We start from the raw sequence: 18,010 nt of genomic DNA on the forward strand, positions 1-18,010 counted from the left end.
TTTCACAACCAAGACATCTTGGTTTCCAATTTTTTCCAAGATGGAAAACTCTGGGTTACCAGCAGCATCTCAGTGATGTCCCCCTGAATATCCACACTACAGACATCCTCCCTTTAAGGGTCGGTGGGATTTCTCTCCAGATACATGCTTTCCAGGCCCTGGAAAATTACTCCACTGATGCTCAACATGGCTTTTACAAAGACAAAAACATGAGTTTCTCAAAACCTCCATTAGACTTTATTTAAAAGTTCTTTGTATAGACTTCCTGACACAGAATTCACAATAAAAATAAAATCCCCCTCCCACCCACTGCTCCCTCTCCCCAAATTGCTTTGCTTTGTATTTTATAAAACATACAACATCAGAAGAATGCCAGAGGCATCCTACACCACAATTTAAAAATTTGTTAACTGAGGCCTTGGTCCCAGCAGTGCATTTGCATTTGGAAACTTTGCTTCCTTTTCCTTGCTAGTTCGGTTGGCCACATATGTTACAAATGCATACAAGAGATCTAGTTTAAAATCTAATCCAGCAAAGGGTGAAAACAAAAAAATAAAAAAAAGGAAGAATGAAAAATTGAACCACTTGTTTATCAGAATTAGCTACTCTCTTACATGAAGGCTTCCCCTGTAAAGTTATGCTCAGTTACGAAAACAATGAAAGCAAGCATGTAACAGTTGCAGTGAAGTTATTATGATTTTTTTTTTTGGTCTCATTTTTATGGTGCCTTAGATAGGCAGACTGCCGGAATCAGAAAGAAAGGGTAATTTAGAGACATGTTGAGAGACAGTAACAATCTGCAATTAGGTAAATATTTGGTAATGTTGAAGCTATACAATATAACCCGGACACATGTAGCACTCAGTCCACAAACAGTTTAGCACCATATTGATAGGTCATGCAGCAAAACGCTTTCTTCAAGGTTTGCTTGGAAGTTAAAAGCATGAAATAGTACAGTGCAAGGTAGTCTATACCCTTAGCTTCTATAGGGGTAAGGTGGCAATGGCTGATGCTCCTGGCTGTCTCAGAGGTATGTGTTGACAGGTCGCTGGCTCTATGTTCCTATCGTTGTCAACACGCCAGGGTTGATATTACCTGAAAAGGTTTGATGGAGAAAGAGAAAATAAATGAAGTTATTCTGTGCATGGGAAGCCATGCAGGATATTGAGGGAAGGTAAATGAATTAATTGCCAGGACTTGCTATGGAGTCCAGAGGGCCACAAGCAAGCTCATAAAGCCATGCACCGGACTGGAAATGACAGGGACTTGGCTGACCCCCCCCTCTCCAGCTGCACATACGCTGCTTACCAGACACGCAAACTTTTTCACATTCTTTCTGCGTGTTAAATCTGTTCTCGTTGCCTCCACAGCCACCATACCAGAACCGGGCACAGCTCTTGGTCTCAGGGTCGTAGTACCATTTTAGCACAAAGTTCCTGCAGGTCCCCTCGTCTTTTTGCAGCTGGCAGATATCCATGACTGCAGATAAAAGCAGAAGCAAAAAGAGTCAGCAGCAGCATTCCTGGGTGAAACACAACTTCTCTGAATGTATTTGCATGGCAGAGAAGTGCCTGCAAGCAGGGCTGGCATGCAAGCTCAGAAAGGCCGACCGCAGCATAGACATTGCACAACTGTGACTAAATCCCCCTGTTTGCAAAGAGAAGGTCTTTCTTTGGAGATCACCAGCCCTGATCCACAAGCCCTGGGCCATGTTGCTGTAACACATCCACAGAGCGATGCTGAGATGAGGGGTGAGTGCTGCATGGCAGCAATTGCCTGCAAATCTCCTGGATTTGGCAGATTCTCAGTGCCAACCTGAGTTGACAGGTCTCAGAACTGGGACAGGACAGGCTGAGCTGCAAGGGAAAAAGTATTTGCACCATCATTTTCCCATCAAAAACACTGGCTTCCTCTGAAAAGAGAAATCTATGTGAAGATGCTCCCAGACCTACCACACACTGCACCCTGGCACCCTGCATCCCTTGCTGGGTGAGTGGGGAACAAATAAACAAAGTACAATGTGTTAAAATGAAATTGCCAAATAAATTTTGGGGAAAAAAAAAAAAAAAAAGGAAACAAAATCCTGTATTAGCCACTAATTTACCATGAAGTCGTCAAGAAACAAGGCATCCCTTGTACACAGGGATGTGAAAGCACCTCTGCTCAGCACGGCGTAACCATCAGCCATCACAGTTTGTCCTGCAAAAGCCTTGTTACCATAGCCCTGAGTCAGGCAGATCCCAAAAATTTCTGGTATCTCGCTCATCAGTGCCACTTATCTGTACAAGCTCCTTGGGCATGAATGAAAAACATAAGTCATCAATCAAACAAGTAAATCAGCCAGCACTGAAAAATGAATGGGGGCGAGAGGGAATCAGACAGGCAAAGTGTGGAGTTTCTCTTACTAGAGGAGTATTTGCAACCAGGACCCCTTTTTTAATTAAGGGGGGGAAAAGTCCTTTACCTTCCTTTTTTTTCCAAAAGCAAAGGTAAATCAATGTATTCGGAGTACACCAGCAATGACTGCTGAGGAAATTCAGATCTTGATGTTATCATCTGATAATTGTGTCTTAGGATCATGCCTTTTGTAAACTAGGTGCCCGAAATCAAGCTACTTCTAAAGGGCTTGCCTGCAATGGTGGTTAACAGCCCCAAGTTTTCTGCAGTCCCCTTGTAACCACATAGGGCCCCCAGAAATAGCCCTTGGTAACAGCAAAGGTGCCTGAACTAATTGAATCCTTGGACCACTCATGTGAAGGCAGGAGTTTGTGAGATCAACAGCTCTATGCTGGTAAAAAAACCCCTAATATTATATTCACTTTTTAATGATTCTGCCTCTCCCAAGCATTAAGAAAAGGCAATCAGCCAGTATTTGTAAGAAGCCGAGAGAGATCTTACCAGGTCTCCGTCCTACCAGAAATAGAGCCCCAACATACCCATGAATTATTACAGGAAAGAATATATAGAGATAGGGTGAGTATATAAAAAGGTGCATTTGCCAGCAATTTTCTTTGGAGCCTGATGAAAGTAAATGTATGCTAAACCCTTCTAAAGTTTTCATGAGAATAAGGGTGCAGAAGATTATCCCTGAAATCCCAACTAGAAAGCAGGTCTGGCAATGGACCCTAGGCAATACAAAAGCCCTGGCAGTGGGTTTACTTTGAAGCAAATTGCAGCTGGTGCTGGTGGCTGCCCAGAGCCCAGGAATGCTGCAGCAAGGCTGGGATGCTCCCAGGATGGACATCCTGCGGCACTCTCCTGTGTGCAGGAGTCCCTCTGTGCTGTGAGCAGCTGAAATGCTCTCTGCCAGAACAGCACTGTGGCCAAAGGGGTCAGGCTCAAGTGGTCCGTGCTGCAGCCGTGATGGACACTGGGTGGTTGGTTTGAGCAGTGGGTTTACTCTTTAGATAGGAGAAGCTGGGAATACGTTCTTTCTAGAAAGGAGATATATGTGAAGGGACGCTGCTGCCCATCGTCCCATTCTAAATGCAGCTTTTTGAATCAGGATTTCTTTTTTAATCTCCATTTTTCCTTGGAATTTGAAATCAATATTGATATTCCAATTCAGCTTTGCTTTTGGCTGTAGGAGGCCTCCTACAGCCAAAAGCTTCCCCATGCCTTTGGCAGGCTCTTTCCCATTTTATATTTGGATATTTTTTTTCAGAGTCCATCTCCCTTCTTCCCTGCCTTCCAAAACATTGAAAGCCAGCAGATGTGAATACAAGAATGACTCTACCCCAAACCGTGTGCACCCTTTCAGGATTCCAACCAGTAATCAAAACATTCAGCTGATGGGAGGTATGATACATTTTTCCTCTGCTGCACAGGGTCCAGACAGCCCAGCTTTCCCTCCCTCCATCCCCTTTGGCAGTGGAAGCAGCCTTCAGGATCAGCAGATGCACAGGGAAATTCAACCACCGCTTTAGAGGCAGATCTGACTTCAGGAAAGCTGCTGAAATTTCACTTGAGCTGTAATCCTCAGTTTGCCTGCCCTGATAGTCACACTGCATGGGCTTGTGCCGCCCTTCGCTTTCAGACCACCATCAAACACCACCGAGTAACCCCTCTGGGTGAACCATTGCCTGGCATTTTAACTGAAACCTCCTCCCCCACCAAAAACCTCAAGCCCAAAACACAATAAATAAACCAAAAGCTTATCCACAAATTTCAAAGAATTGATGGAGAGCAAGAGCTAGGGAGCTGAAGTGTGCTTTAAGCTGTGGCTGCCTCTGGCAGGTTCAAAAGAGGGGACAGATACTGTAAGCCAGAATTTTAATTCATCCCATGGAGAAAATGTGCCTGGGCTCCTCAGTTGCACTTACAGTTAATTTTGCCATGGTAAAAATTATTAATAATAACATATTAAAAAATTCAATAAGTAAAGGTTATAAAAAAATATAAAAGGCTTCAAAGGGGTGGTGGTTTGGGTCTGGTGCACATTTTTGCACCCAAAGAGCCCTTAGGTTTGAGAGACTAATTCATTCCTCAGTGCTGCACCTGGCTGCGGTACCTGCTATGGGCTGAACCGAGAGCCCGACCCAATGCCCAGAGTTTTAAAAGCTGATCTGCACACGAACCTCCCATGTCTCTTTTTCCATGGTGGAGTCAAGCTCTGGTTTTGCAGAAAATGAAAAGAGAATAAAGTGGTGAATAGAGCAGGGCGGGCAGAGACGTGAGCGTCCTTCCAGGGCCCCTCAGTTGCTTTTCTTGACTATCTGCCCAGGGCAGAACGGCGCCAAGTTCATGAAATATCACTTTAGCCTGAACCGCAGTTGCTGGAAACATCATCAAGGCATGTGACGATGATCAGAAGGGGCTGGTCTATGGGATGGGGCTAGCAGAAACACACACCCTCAAGAAAAGCACATCAGGGAGGCTTTCTTGCTCTGTGAGGATGAAACCCTGCTCTAGATTGAAGCTACAGGTTTCTGCACAAGCCACAGGCTGCTTCCCCTGGCTGAAAAGTCCTCAAACTGCAACCAGTGGGTCTTTGTCCATGATGCCAGTTTGCAGCCCAGAAGCACCTTGCAATCTTCTTTTTGCAAGCAACTGCTGCCCCAGGCATCTCCATGGCTGGTGGTGACCTCCTCCTCGCTTGCCTGCAGGGGCACCCACAGCTGGACTTGGGCTGCACCACCACCAGTGACAAAAATTCCCAAGTCTGATTTAAGTAGCCTAAAACAGACCTGAGGAAATCAAATGGGTGGGAGGCATCCTTAATTTGCCTTTTCAAACCCTGTTACGACACTGTGAGAATTAAAGCCCTGCAATTAGGTACCACAGCTCACTCCTAAGTTTCCCTCCCATCTCTGCAAAGTGCCCTGAAACACCACGAGAAGGGGCAGGCTGCTATGGTAGCACGGCTTTGCTGCAGCCAGGTTCTCATCTCAACCCCTTGCTGAACTAACACAGGTGATTGCAAGGCTCTACTTCCTTTCCCGGTCTCGAAGAGGTTTGCAAACACAACCCGTTAATCACAGAAAGTCCTTGAGAAGAGGACGTCATTGCCATTTTCCTGTGGGCTCCTCCCTCAACTTTGATTTTTATCTCCTGGTGCAAAACGAAAACATCTGCACGCAAGACCTGAGCCTCGTGGAGTTATTTTCCATCAAGTGTTTTGGTTACAGGCAATGAAACATTTGCAATTCGTTGCATCTCATAAAAGGCACACCGCTGAGCGGTGGCATTGGTTAGTCATGCAATGATAAGAGAAACTGCTTTGGGACCGTGCCACGCTCCCGTTCAGCAACCCACACCTCTCATGAAATCCAGTGCGTGGCTTTGCCATATAGCTGTGGTTTGCACTCAGGTTGTGCAAACACAGTATGTCCTGATGTGACAACATGCATGCAAGGTGACTTGCTCATGCAAAGCAGATGGTAGGGCATGGTCATGTCAAGGAGTAAATGAAAACCAAGTCTATACTACTGGTGATCTTGTATTGGACAACCTTGGATGCATGCTATGAAATGGTCAAGGTGAAATAATGGATTTGCTTTGATTTGTGATTATTATTATTATTATTGGGTTTGGGTGTTACCTGATGATAATTTTTTCTCAAGGGGTGGCTGCTGCATGGCTTTCTCAGCTGCTGCTGGAGGAAAAAGTGCGTGGGTTTGGATTTTAAATGATGCATTCTCACCAATCCAAACATTATTTGACAATATGACAAAATACAAAAGGATTAATCCCCATGTGGTACTTACATGGTTTTAAGCATTTGCTAATGCACTCAGCTTCGGCCTCAAATCTATTGGCATTACCACCGCAGCCACCATACCAACCCTGGCTGCAGATCTTGTTTTTGTAGTCAAAGAACCACACAATCTGATAGTCCTTGCACTGCATGCCCATGTCAAAGTCCAGCAAGCAAGGGTCTGGCCAATCTGCATGTCAAAAGGTGCAAAGGTTAAGTGAATCTGAAAGCGTTAAAAGCTGAAAAAGCACAGAGATTGAAAAGAAAAAAAAAAAGCCCGGTACAGGACTGGTGGCATTTCCTTATGGTGTGATTTCTCTTGCTGAATGCAAATCTTCCCCAGCCTCCAGCTTCCCTCTTCCCACTCTTGATTTCATCATGCATCCAAGCCCCAAGTCCCTGGACCATGGTGGTGGGAGCCCCTTACTCCCTGCTGGTGCACGCCGGATCAGGCCCTCACACAGCTTCCCCAGTCTATTTTCAAAGCCATTTGTGTTGGCAGCAACTTTTAATCCTTAAGTGTATTTATTCTATCTCTAAAGGCAAGCCACACCTGGTAGACTTTAAGGCTGGATGAGAATTTAAACATATGTTCGTTTCCTGCCCAGAAATGATAATTTAGGTCCAAATCCCAGAGCTTTTATTAGCAAGGATAGGCCATCCCTGCTAGCAGCTGCTTTGCCTATATAAGGAGGGCAAAATCTGGGGCTTCCTTGGAGGTCTGTCCGAAGATTTACAGATGGGTCTCTCCCGCTGCACAGAGAACCAGAGAAGACTCAGCTAAACAACCCATCCCAAATCCCCTGCCCTGTTTAACCTCTTTAGTCCTGTTGAAAAACTTCAGATTAGCATCCTTGGGGAATGTTTCCCCCAAATTGCTGGCTGCCATGAATCCTCGGGCAGAAACATTTGCTACAAGTGGGTCAACAAGAGTAGCTGAGATTGCGAGGTCTGCGTTGAAGCGCAGAGTGAGCACACAGCACATCCATTTTCCTTCGGGCAGACCTACGCAAGCCTGCACACCTTGTTTCCAAAGGGGTGGCATACAAGGGGTTAAACAAAGCCATAGGGGATGCATGTCACCTGGTGGGGACAAGCCAGGTGAAGGCTTCAGAGGGGATGTCAGTGTCAGGGAGAGGGACCAAATGAGTGGGAACACATAGGAAGTGTGGGATGATGGGACATGCAGCAAGGCAGCAATGAGATGGTCCTGCACGGCCAGGGTGATACCACCAGCCAGGCATGAGGTCTGTGCTCATCCCTTTCAACGTGAGCAGCCAGACCCCAGCAGCAGCTTTGCAACTCTTGTTGGCTGAACGCACTGAGCAGCAGCATCTCCCCATGCTCTTACATCACCTCAGGAAGAAAATGAGCCACAGTGCAAGCGAAATGCTTAAAGCAAAACATGGGAGTGATGATAGAGGGATGAGCTCTGGATGCCAGATCCATAGCTGGTGCCTGTGAGGGTGTTGTGCTGCTTTATGAAGGTTGAAAGCCCTTGCAGACCCTTGGAGAAAGGGTTGCCACCTGGCATTTACAGTACAACTGAGTCTAATGGCACTGATATAATGAGCTTGATGTCAACAAAAGCAATGAGATGGCATATTAACAGCTACAGTGATTATGGATTATTAACAGAGGTTGATGAGATTAACAACAACGTAGGGGCTGACAGCTTGCTCATTGAGAGGTTTACTACATACACCACTGGTGGCAGAGAAATAGGGGATGGGCAGATGGGTGAAACTGGAGGGAGGCCACCAATTAGCCACATCTATGGAAATGTTTGACACTAACTCCCCTGCAGTCCTTGGCTTTTGGTCAAGCCCTTGTTGAGAGTTGTGCCTTTGCCCCAGATGGGGAGAGAGGGAGCAAGCAAGTATCAGGCAAAGTTCTGCACCCACACCTGCATCTATGCCTGCCAGGGAGGCCATGGGGCACAGCGTCTCCCTAGACAGCAACCAGCGCCTGGGCCCTGGCTCATCTCCCATCCTTGCAATGGAAACAGGACCTGTTTTGAATCCCCCATGAAGATCACAGCAACTTCAGGGGACTCTGGATCCAGCATGGGGCAGAGACCCCAATACAGGGCTGAGACCCACATGGCCAAGGATGTCATCAGGGTCACGATCTGTTGGCTCTGCAAAGGAAATGACTCGCAGATCTTTCGGTCCCAGCACAGCTCAGAGAAGGAATGGGTTTAGGAACAGGCAAAGTGAAGCTCAGTGCAAATGGCCAGGCTCTTGATGGGGGTCTAGGCAGAGCCCCCAGCTCAGCACTCTCACCGTCACCCATACTCACCACTGTTGGGCCCTTCTAGCGGCTCGGTGTTGAGCATCATGTTGGCCAGGGACACCTTGGGCTGTGCCAGGGTCTCTGGGGAGAAGAAAGAGGGGGTCAGCCAAGGGGAAGGGGATCTGCGGCAGCAGTCATAAACAAACTCACTGGCCCCATCACCAGCATGAGGGAGACACACAAGTTGCAGGAGTCAGGTCTGGGTCTGTTTACCCTAGCACATACATTTCAGAAATGTTTATTGAAGGCAGCTGACAGGATGAGTAATCCACAACCGCCCAGCTGTGCCGGGATGGGTTTGCCTGGCTCTCCCCAGCCGGCAGCTCTGCTGCACAGTCAGGCTCATCCTTGGGGGTGACTGCAAAGGAGCATCCTCAGGGCCCCATGTGACTGCTTTGGGTGGCCCCCACTCACCCCACAGCATGCGACTGGGCAGGGATGGATCATCCTTTGTTCCCCTGCAGCCTTTAAGGCCTGTCTGTGCATCGCATGCCTCTCTTCGACCGCACTCCTCCCATCTCAGCCTCACATCACTCTAGGAACTGTGTTGTTGAGGACTGTCACTGGGGGAGGCAATCCCTTGTGATGGAGAGGAGAACATGGCGCATACTGCATCACGCTCTGCATGACTGCACCCTATTGTCAAGCCCCTTCTCAGGGCAACCCATGGCTCATTTTCCATGGGGCTGGAGGGGGCTGCAGCCACAGGAAGGGTTGGATTTGCTTTTCTCTGGTGGAGGATATGGGTGTGGGTAAGGGAGACAGGGAGCAGTCCTACACAGTGTCCAGGTCACAGCTTGTGGATAAACATGGTGTCACCAGTGCCTACCCGGTTTGTTCCCATTCAGGATTTACTCTATGGGAAATGCAGCTTCCGTGGGCATCGAGAGCTCCAACTCGGCGCATGCAAATATTACTTCTACACATTGATGTCTTTTCTCAACATTTTTGTGGGCATGTTTATTGCTTCTAAAGGTAAGAGACTTCAGACCCGATCCAAACCCGCTGAAGCCAATGGGAAGGCTCTCCATGGGCACTGAAATTGGCTCCAAAGTGCCAGAAGCAGCCAAATGCAGCACTGGCAGGACCAGCACAAACTTCTTCTACACACTGCCAAGCCAAGTCACCTCTACGCCAAACTATATTTAAAAAATTGGCTCTCTTACACAGCAACTCTTGGCTATGCCAAAGGGTTTGGTGAGGTTTACATGTGATCTGTACACATGGAGCTTGGATCCCCAAAGGACTAAACCCTTTGTTTAATCTCTTATTTGTGGGTTTTTTTGGATAATATAATATGCAAACCAGATAGGTGCTATGGAAATGGCCATCGGAGAAGCTTGTCTTACTTATTTTGCCACCAGGCTGGACTCAATTTACTCTGTTAATCCAGTTTGACTCTTACCATTAATTACAGCAATGCTGGCCGGACCCCACCACGATCCATTGTGCAAAGGCTCCTGCATGCACAATAAAATAACCCCCCCTCTGGGACTGCTCTAATTCTCCCACAATCTGTGTCAATTTAACACCACTGAGGTGTCAACTTGCTTTTTTCAAAGAAACACATTTCAGTGTTTCATAACCGGGTCCTGCTGCTGGTCTGGAGGATGCCAGACATGCAGTGACACAGCTGAGCATTGCCAAGGCTGGTACTGTTGACACCAACTGATGATCTGTCCCTTACACGTGTTTTTTTTTCCCCAGTTCTTTGTGTCTGCTTTATGAAGAAATAAATGTTTATGTATTTTCATCAAGAGGTACTTACTTGTGGTGAATGTCCCTGTGTAGGTTACTTTGGGTTGGGATTTCTGGTAGCCGGTAATGACGACAACATATTTCTGCCCACTTCTGAGTCCTCGGATGGTGTGCTCAGTGCCAGTCATGTTCTGCTTCTGCACGAGAGACTGGTCATGCGCTAAGGTGACGGTGATATCAAAAGTGTAGGCGTTGTGTGGCTCGGGGCTGGCCCAGCGCAGCCTGGCACTGTTCTCAGTGACATCTGTGATCTGGATGTCGTGGGTCTTTGCTGCAACACAAAATTGGAAGAAACATTAAGCAAGGACTGGAAGAGGAAAGGTCTCAAGGAAAAAATGTCTCAGTGCTGCAGGATCTCCCTCGCAGTCCACAGCAAATAAATTTGCCTCCAGCCAGCTGTGGCATGTACAAACCAGGTTATGACTTTGCTGTTTTAGACACCCAACCCAGCACATTGCAGGGAGGCTTTTTTTTTTTTCCAGAGTCTAGATGATTTACCAAGTGGTTTATTTATTTTTAATAATCTGCTGCAATTTAGCAAAGCAAAGCAATTTTTTTAATGAGGTTTACTCAGCCTGAAATGTGATTCCCAACACAACCTTCCCAACTACTGCAAACATCTCTGGTCAGATCCTTCTCTAGGGTGCAATGGATTCATTGAACTGCTGAAGATCTTCAAGCAAAACCTGCTTAATATCGAACATAATCTTAGAAAGGTCAAAGAAGCTATTAGGGAAAGGTTTTCTGGCTATGGCAGAGTATTGGATGAGACCTTTATAAATGCTGCTTGGAAGAAACAGTGGAGCAAGAAACACCAAGAAATGTTTGTTCCCACAAGCTGATTAAAGCATTAACCTTGCAAAAGCTGACTGCTTCTATTTATCGCTTTTTATTTATTATTTACATAGGGTCATGCATTCATTCACTGGTTAAGCGTCCCTGTGCTTTGACACATGTTCTTTATTACTTGTTCACCTTCTGCCTGCACCCCCTTGCAAGAACATGTGGGAAAACTCCTTTACATGAACTGTGCTCACATGAAAGAGCTTTAGCATTCCCAGATAGGTCTCCACACTGATTCAGTGATGAACTATTTATATTAGTTGATGGAGAATTCAGACAATGCCATTGTATGAATCACCATAAGTAGCAAAACTTAGCCAAGGGGTAACCATGCTACAAGGAAAACATAGAAAGCAAATGGGCCACGCTAGAAAGAGAAGTGCTCTGTCACTGTGCTACTGGCAGTAGATGATGAATTGTCCCATGTTACATCCTGCTTGTATTTGTGTATTTTATACACAGGTGTCCCCCACCCGGTTTTACGCATCGTTGTCCACACAAGTCAACAAAGCTTTAAACCCTCAGTGCAGACTTCCAGTTTTGCACCTAAAAACTTGTTCTGTGCAAGCAAGAAATTTGGCCTCTTAGTGACATTTCCCATAGGAATAGTCCTCTCAGGGAGGAAGAAAAGCCACAACCCACTGTGGTACAGACAAGCATGGGGAAAGCGTGTCAAACATAGCACTGCTCACATGGGGGAAAGCCTTTCACGTACTACCTTGTCTTCTCCTGCTGCCTGCCCCGCTAGCCGTGGTGTTCGCGGTGGTGCGGCTGGTGGCTTTGGCATGGGCAGTGATGCTTGCTGTGCTCTGCGTGGTGGTGTTCAGCTGGACCACGGTGCTGGATGTGGTCTGGTTGGTGGCTCTGGTCTGGGCTGTGGTGCTGGCAGTGGTGGTCCTGGCTTGGGCACTAGTGCTTGCAACAGGCTTGGTGCTCGCAGCGACTGTGGTGCTGGCACTGAGGGTCTGGCTTATGGTCACATTGGGTGCCACATACCTGTCAAAGGAAAAACAGCTGTTATGGCTTTTTTCCCCCTATATAAGCAGAATTTTGGAAGTGGAGGGGAGTTGATGTAGAAGCCATGGGCAAGAACACCCCAGAGGTCAATGTTCTTTGTCAGCTTTAGATATGCCCACAGCCAAGCAGTGAGAAGTGCTGCAGAGCATTGCCTGTCCCTTGGGGCACAAATCTGCCTATACATCAGCTTTACACACTTAAAGAGTGAATTCAGCAGACAGGTTTGTAGCATGCCTGATTTCATGGGGCTCAATCTTCTAAAGCTAGGACAGCTCCATGCCAGCAACGCATGAGTCCTGGTGACACAACTTTACCTTCTGTTCAGAAAATATTAGGTTATATTCTATGATGGGATTCTGAATATCAGATAGTCCAGGGCAGCCCAGCCTCTGAAAAGTCTGTTGAGTGGAAAACCCCAAATTAACAGTAATTTCTGGATTTTCTGACCTGCATGATGACAGTAGCATGTATCTCCTTCATATTCTTTATACACATATACATATGAAATTGAACCCAAATTTAAAATTACATGTGAACTTTTCTGCCCCTCTCTAGCAGATATATCCGTTGCTCTTTTGACACAGCACTAAAGGAGCTAGTGAAATACTGATAACCCTGGTTGTTAGCATCGAAGTTGCTTTTTCTTTCTCTTTCCAAAAAGGGACTGGGAAGTGAAGGCTTCTTTCCTAGACAGGCTGTTAGCAAAGCTCATTCTGTTGCAGACAAACTGCTACTTACACTGCTTTGTGTCCGGTGTGCCCGGGGCTCTGATTCTTGGCTTGCTGGTTGCTCTGGAACCACTCGCACTGTTTCTTTATCTCTGGAGACAGGTGGAAAGCAAAGTCGCCTAGAGAGAGACAGACCCTGGCATTAAACACGTGCTGAGGATGGTGATTACCTACCAACAGTACATTACATATATTTCTTTTTGATTAAAAAAAAAACACCACCACCTCTCATCATCTTGTTTGCTCTAAAAAAAGCTACAGAATATCTCTTGATGTTTGCTGTGGTTACTGCAGCATCCCGGGCTGGGAGACTTCTTATTCCAATTTACAAACATGAGAGCAGTAACTACAAGATACCAGAGGGCTGTATGTCTTACTCTGTCACATGTAAACAGCTTGCTTATAACAAGGCACTTCCAAACACATGGTTAATATCTTTTCAAGAGTTAGAAGTTTCCAGGACCCCTGTAAGTGGTAAATGGAAAAAGCAAACTGAGAAAACCTAAACATTTATTTCCAGGGAAAGATGTACTCATGTTAGCTTCCTACTTAGCGCAAGACATTCCTGAATCAGTGGTTTATTAGCCTAGTAGACTGATTTTCAACACTTTTTTTATAAAGCAAGCTTTCCTAGAAAAAGCCCGTTTCTTGTCCTTGCTGGCCAGGTCCGTTTAGGATCTCTGGCAGCTGGCTCTAGCTAGATGGAGATCCAGCCTGAGGTCTTGCTAAACTGAGATGCAAATTTTCTAGGCACAACCTGCACATCCCAAATGCAACAGTATTATTTATCCCTGAGCAAAGAATCCTCTTCATCTGGTCCTTAAATCTGCATACAGCAACTCCAGAGCTCAGCCTGAGCCATCCAAATGCCTGCTAGATGCTGAAACTGGGAAGAAAGGTTGCTGGGTGTTAAGAGAGCTCACGGGGGTGCTAGCAGGCTGTTGGGCTACAGAGGACCAAGAGTCCCAGCAAGAGCCCTTATGGGAGACGTTGCTGATGTGACCGGTAAGCCAGGCAGGATTAAGTCAGATCCCACAGGTGAATCCATGGAGACCAAGTCAAACCAGACAGAAGTGAAAACTCTACTTGACAGATCAGCAGACTGCATGGGATGGGATGGAGAGACTGAAGTGAACATAGCACAGATATATTCAACTAGGTGGACCTACAAGCAGCAACAAACAGACCAAAATGTACAGAATGTATAAAAAGAGCCTGACTTCAGGGTGCCCCACTACCCAAAGAGGTGGTCAAGTTACAGCCCACCCAGCCAACAGGCAGGTAGACCAAACCTGGCAGATTAACCCCTCTGAGGTCAAATGTTGTCCCTTCCATAACGCTTTGGCTGCAGGATGTTATACTTACTTCTGATAAAGGATGGCAGCAGTCTCCCAAAGCGTAGCAAGGGCTCTTCATGAAGCTCTCCTGGTTTATCAACCAATTTGAAGAACACATCATTTGGCTCACTAGCTAAGCTATAGATATTCTTGGCATTCACCTTCCTACCAATGCCCAAAACAACAAAGAAGTACCCTTTGCATTTTGCATTGGTAACAACCTTCTGCAAGTTCTCAAGTTCTTGTTTATTCACTTTTCCAGTTATCATCAAAACTATGACTTTTAGATCCCGAGGGTTTGGTGCACTTTCAAAAATATGAGCTATTGTGTGTTCAATGGCACTTCCCGTAGCCCTTGTGCCGTGGAGCTGGGTCATTTGGTTGTGAAGGTAATTAATGATCTTCTGTTTGGATCCATAATCAGTTAGTGAAAACTCAGTTTTTACTGGTGGGAAGCTTGAGTTGGTTTCGTATTCATAAGGAGCTTGCTGGAGAACTGCCACTCTCGCGTGGTGCTGAGATACTTTTGGCTCAGAGCTGATTTCCAGGTTACTGACGAGGTAGGAAATGTACTTCTTCATCTCACTGAACTGCAGAGGGGTGGTGGACTCTGAGCTGTCCATGATGAAGGCTATGTCAGTGTCTACATCTGTTGGGGCTGCCCTTCTGTCTCTGAATACAGGTCTCTGACTACCAAGGCCACAGGTGAGATCAGGGTCACACACATCTAGGGAAGAAATACATTAGGTTTCACCTAATCTTGTGTCATATGAAATAGTATCACGCCATGGACGTTCACTGCTCCATTACATGATACCAAATTCATTTCATCCCACAACACATTTAGTTATGCATTTAGTATTTTTACACACTCCTTTGTTGAAAGGGATCCCTGAAGCGCTCTGTCATAAATGGCAGAAGGCCATATTTCAGAGTGTTTAGTTACCGGTATTTGGGCTGTAAAAGTGGGAACCAGCCAAGAAAGCAGCTTCTCTTTACGAAGAGGAGAACGCCCAGCAAGCCTCATTCACAATGTCAGTGTTTTCTGCTCAACCTAAGAACATGAATCCCTTGTCTTTAGCAGCAAAAGGGCTGACTCCCAACTGGCCTCCCCTTCTGCACCACTGACAACTGACTGCTGCGTGACCAGAAGGATTTGGCACTGTTTAGAGTAGAAATTGGATGCTTTACCCAGACAAATGTGACAAGTCAAGAGCCTCCGGATAGTTTCGTTCAGCTGACTGCCGCTGGTTGGAAGAACAATTGCGTGTCCAACCGCTGTGTTGTTGATCTGGTTAGAGGCAAACAGAAAAATATGGTGTTAGTAATGCTGTTATTTTCAGCTCAGAGGGGGGGGGGGGCAATCCACAACTCTAAGAGAGTCTCTACTCAGCACGCTGCTTTTGGTGGATCCTATTTGGAGGAGCCTAATGCCCCCAACATTAGTTAGTGGGACTAGTTTAGAGACATAAACTCCAAGAAAAGGGTCAAGAGCTTGAACCAGTGCTCAGCATACGCGTCAGGGGCTTTTTTTATTGCTATGAATCTTTGTACATCCACTCTCCCTCTGCCAACAAAGCTAATGCACTTCCACCTTCCCACCCTTAACCTTTCTGTCAGACCTTTCTCACGGTGGGACCTGTCTTGTCTTCTGTTTCGTACCACACCTGGCACCCTGAAGCCATTGTCTGGGAAACAAACGACTTGTCATAACCTCACTAGCATTTCACAGCATCCACTTCTTTCCTAATGGATATGCTGGATGAGTTTGGCCAGCAACGTCTTCTCAGTGTTAAGCATTTGAAAGGCATGTGGAAGCCAACTGCTGCCTGTGGGAGCAGCTGCCATCCATCTCCCCAGCAAACCAGGCTGAGGCCACAAGCAGAAAATGAAAGGGTGAATGACCCCAACCTCCAGAGCTCTGGTGAGAACCGGGTCTGGCCTGCTGGTGAGGAACACGGGCATGACCCCAGCATCGTAGAGTTTCAGCACAGCGTCGTTGAGCTGCGAGGAGGCTCTCGTGTCCCCGTTGCTGAAAAAGACAGCCACCTTCCTCATAAGGAAACCGCTTCGGGCACGCTTGAAGGTATTCCTGGCCACGAAGGACATGGCAGTCTCCAGGCTGCGTGGCTTCGTGGTCAGGGTTGCCTGGAAGTTTTGGATCTGCTGGAGGAGGCTTGATTTCTTCCTGGCATCAGCAAAGCGGATCTCTGTGGTGACCTCGTTGTTGTAGGTGACCAGAGCCACCCGGGCACCCCGAGGACAGTTGCTCTCAGCGATGGTTAAGTTGTTGACCACTCTGAGCACAGTTTGCTTCATCCTGTTGAAAACATCCCTCACGACGCCTGAGGAGGTGTCAATAGCGAAGGCCAGCTCAGTCGGAAAGACAGGGCACTCCTTGGGACCTGCCAGAAATGTGTGTTGGGAACAAATCGTACCCCAGATAGTTGTCAGGGAGCCAGGACCATGTCCTTGGCAGGGGTAAATAGTTCCTACCCACATATGTGGGGAGAGCAACAATTCTTGCACACAGTCACACTGGGGTTTAAAGGACTGAAGGTGACTTACCGTAGCAGCAAGCTGGGGAAAAAATGGGGGAAAAAAAGGCAGTTTGGTTAGTGCCATTTGTAACATGATGGGCATATAAGGGTAGAGACAGGGAATTAGCAAAGCACTGATGTACTCACGGCATTTGTCTTTGATGTTCCGCACAAGCGCACATTGCTTTAAAAAAATAAAGGAGAAAGTGAAAAAAAGAGATATGTGACACAGCCAACAAAAGAGTATTTGAAAACAAGAGACAAATCATGCCACACTTACATCTCTGGATTCTCCTTTATCACCTTTAAGTCCCTGTTTAAAAAATAAAGACAAATTGAGTGCAGTATGTATTTTCAGGGTGCCCCATGAACCCACCTGGAATAATTATTTAACCACAGGTCATGCAGAAGCCAAGGGAAAACCTGCCTCGTTTCAGTTGTGTTTCCAACAACAGGAGGAAATGTTTTTTCCATGGGAGGAGTAAACCTAGCTGAAGCCAGACCCAGAAGGGACAGTTAGGATGCTCTAGGTTCATGTGCAAAGCAAACCGAGTCTCCTTGGCCTTTCTAGGGTGTTCTGTGCCAGTCAGATTTGGTCATGGACCAAATTCTGTGTGGGATGATAAATGATAAAGAGCTGAGAACTTCCTGGAAGGAGCTTTAAGTGTCATATTGCTGTGGGGAAATTCTAGTGCCTGATAAGAGCCTGTCTCTTGATTTTTTCCTTCTGCTGTACATTGCAGTTTGATGACAGGTAAATATTTATCAGTGATAAACAGCTAGTTAGGAATTTATAGAGACACATTCAAGGCAAATAAAAAGGAATTTTCCCAACTTTAAATCAGCAGGAGATGGTGATGGGCCCATTTTTCAACCCCTGGCACTAACAGGGACCACCACATTTCTCAGAGAAGCAATCAGGAGTCTCTCAAGGCGAGAAGCCAGTAATACAATGAACACTTACAGATGGTCCGGGGTATCCAACCTCTCCTTTCTGACCAGGTGTCCCAGGACCTCCTGCATTTCCCTAGAGAGAGAGAGAGAGCGCGCACAGAGAAGTCCTCTCCATGAACATGTGTAGGAGGACTCCAAAGAGCATGGGTCAACACTTGGGGGGAAAAGATGTGTACATCTTTCAGGCCATTCATGCAGCAGGGAAAAATTGTGTCATGGTCCAACTTACTCTGCGGCCTCTGTTTCCTTTAGGGCCAGGACCTCCAGCACCACCGCGGTCACCAGGTCCACCCTGGTGGGGGAAAACATAAACATTAGCTCTATATCTGCACAGGACCATAG

The 18,010-nt window shown here is 46.6% G+C and overlaps 1 protein-coding gene across 12 annotated transcripts in view; it reads right to left on the minus strand.

Annotated features, from left to right (window-relative positions):
* Positions 1–697: 697 nt before the first annotated feature.
* Positions 698–18,010, minus strand: part of COL6A3 (collagen type VI alpha 3 chain) — a 63,291-nt gene continuing 45,978 nt past the window's right edge. For 7 of the 12 annotated variants that reach the window (XM_056348628.1, XM_056348636.1, XM_056348635.1 and 4 more), the window contains 16 exons: positions 17,898–17,960; positions 17,679–17,741; positions 16,995–17,027; positions 16,862–16,898; positions 16,743–16,754; positions 16,086–16,579; positions 15,366–15,465; positions 14,203–14,901; positions 12,848–12,956; positions 11,811–12,088; positions 10,260–10,520; positions 8,498–8,572; positions 6,207–6,386; positions 6,041–6,094; positions 1,309–1,479; positions 698–1,095 (listed from right to left, as the gene is read on the minus strand). In XM_056348628.1, coding sequence (XP_056204603.1) covers positions 1,055–1,095; positions 1,309–1,479; positions 6,041–6,094; positions 6,207–6,386; positions 8,498–8,572; positions 10,260–10,520; positions 11,811–12,088; positions 12,848–12,956; positions 14,203–14,901; positions 15,366–15,465; positions 16,086–16,579; positions 16,743–16,754; positions 16,862–16,898; positions 16,995–17,027; positions 17,679–17,741; positions 17,898–17,960 — 2,670 coding nt within the window. In that variant the 3' untranslated portion in view covers positions 698–1,054. Of the gene's footprint in view, positions 1,096–1,308; positions 1,480–6,040; positions 6,095–6,206; positions 6,387–8,497; positions 8,573–10,259; positions 10,521–11,810; positions 12,089–12,847; positions 12,957–14,202; positions 14,902–15,365; positions 15,466–16,085; positions 16,580–16,742; positions 16,755–16,849; positions 16,899–16,994; positions 17,028–17,678; positions 17,742–17,897; positions 17,961–18,010 lie in introns of all 12 variants that reach the window. The other 5 variants (XM_056348631.1, XM_056348633.1, XM_056348632.1 and 2 more) reach the window with 5 other exon arrangements.

The sequence above is a fragment of the Falco biarmicus genome, chromosome 8, assembly GCF_023638135.1.
Source record: "Falco biarmicus isolate bFalBia1 chromosome 8, bFalBia1.pri, whole genome shotgun sequence".
In the NCBI taxonomy this organism is placed as follows: domain Eukaryota; kingdom Metazoa; phylum Chordata; class Aves; order Falconiformes; family Falconidae; genus Falco; species Falco biarmicus.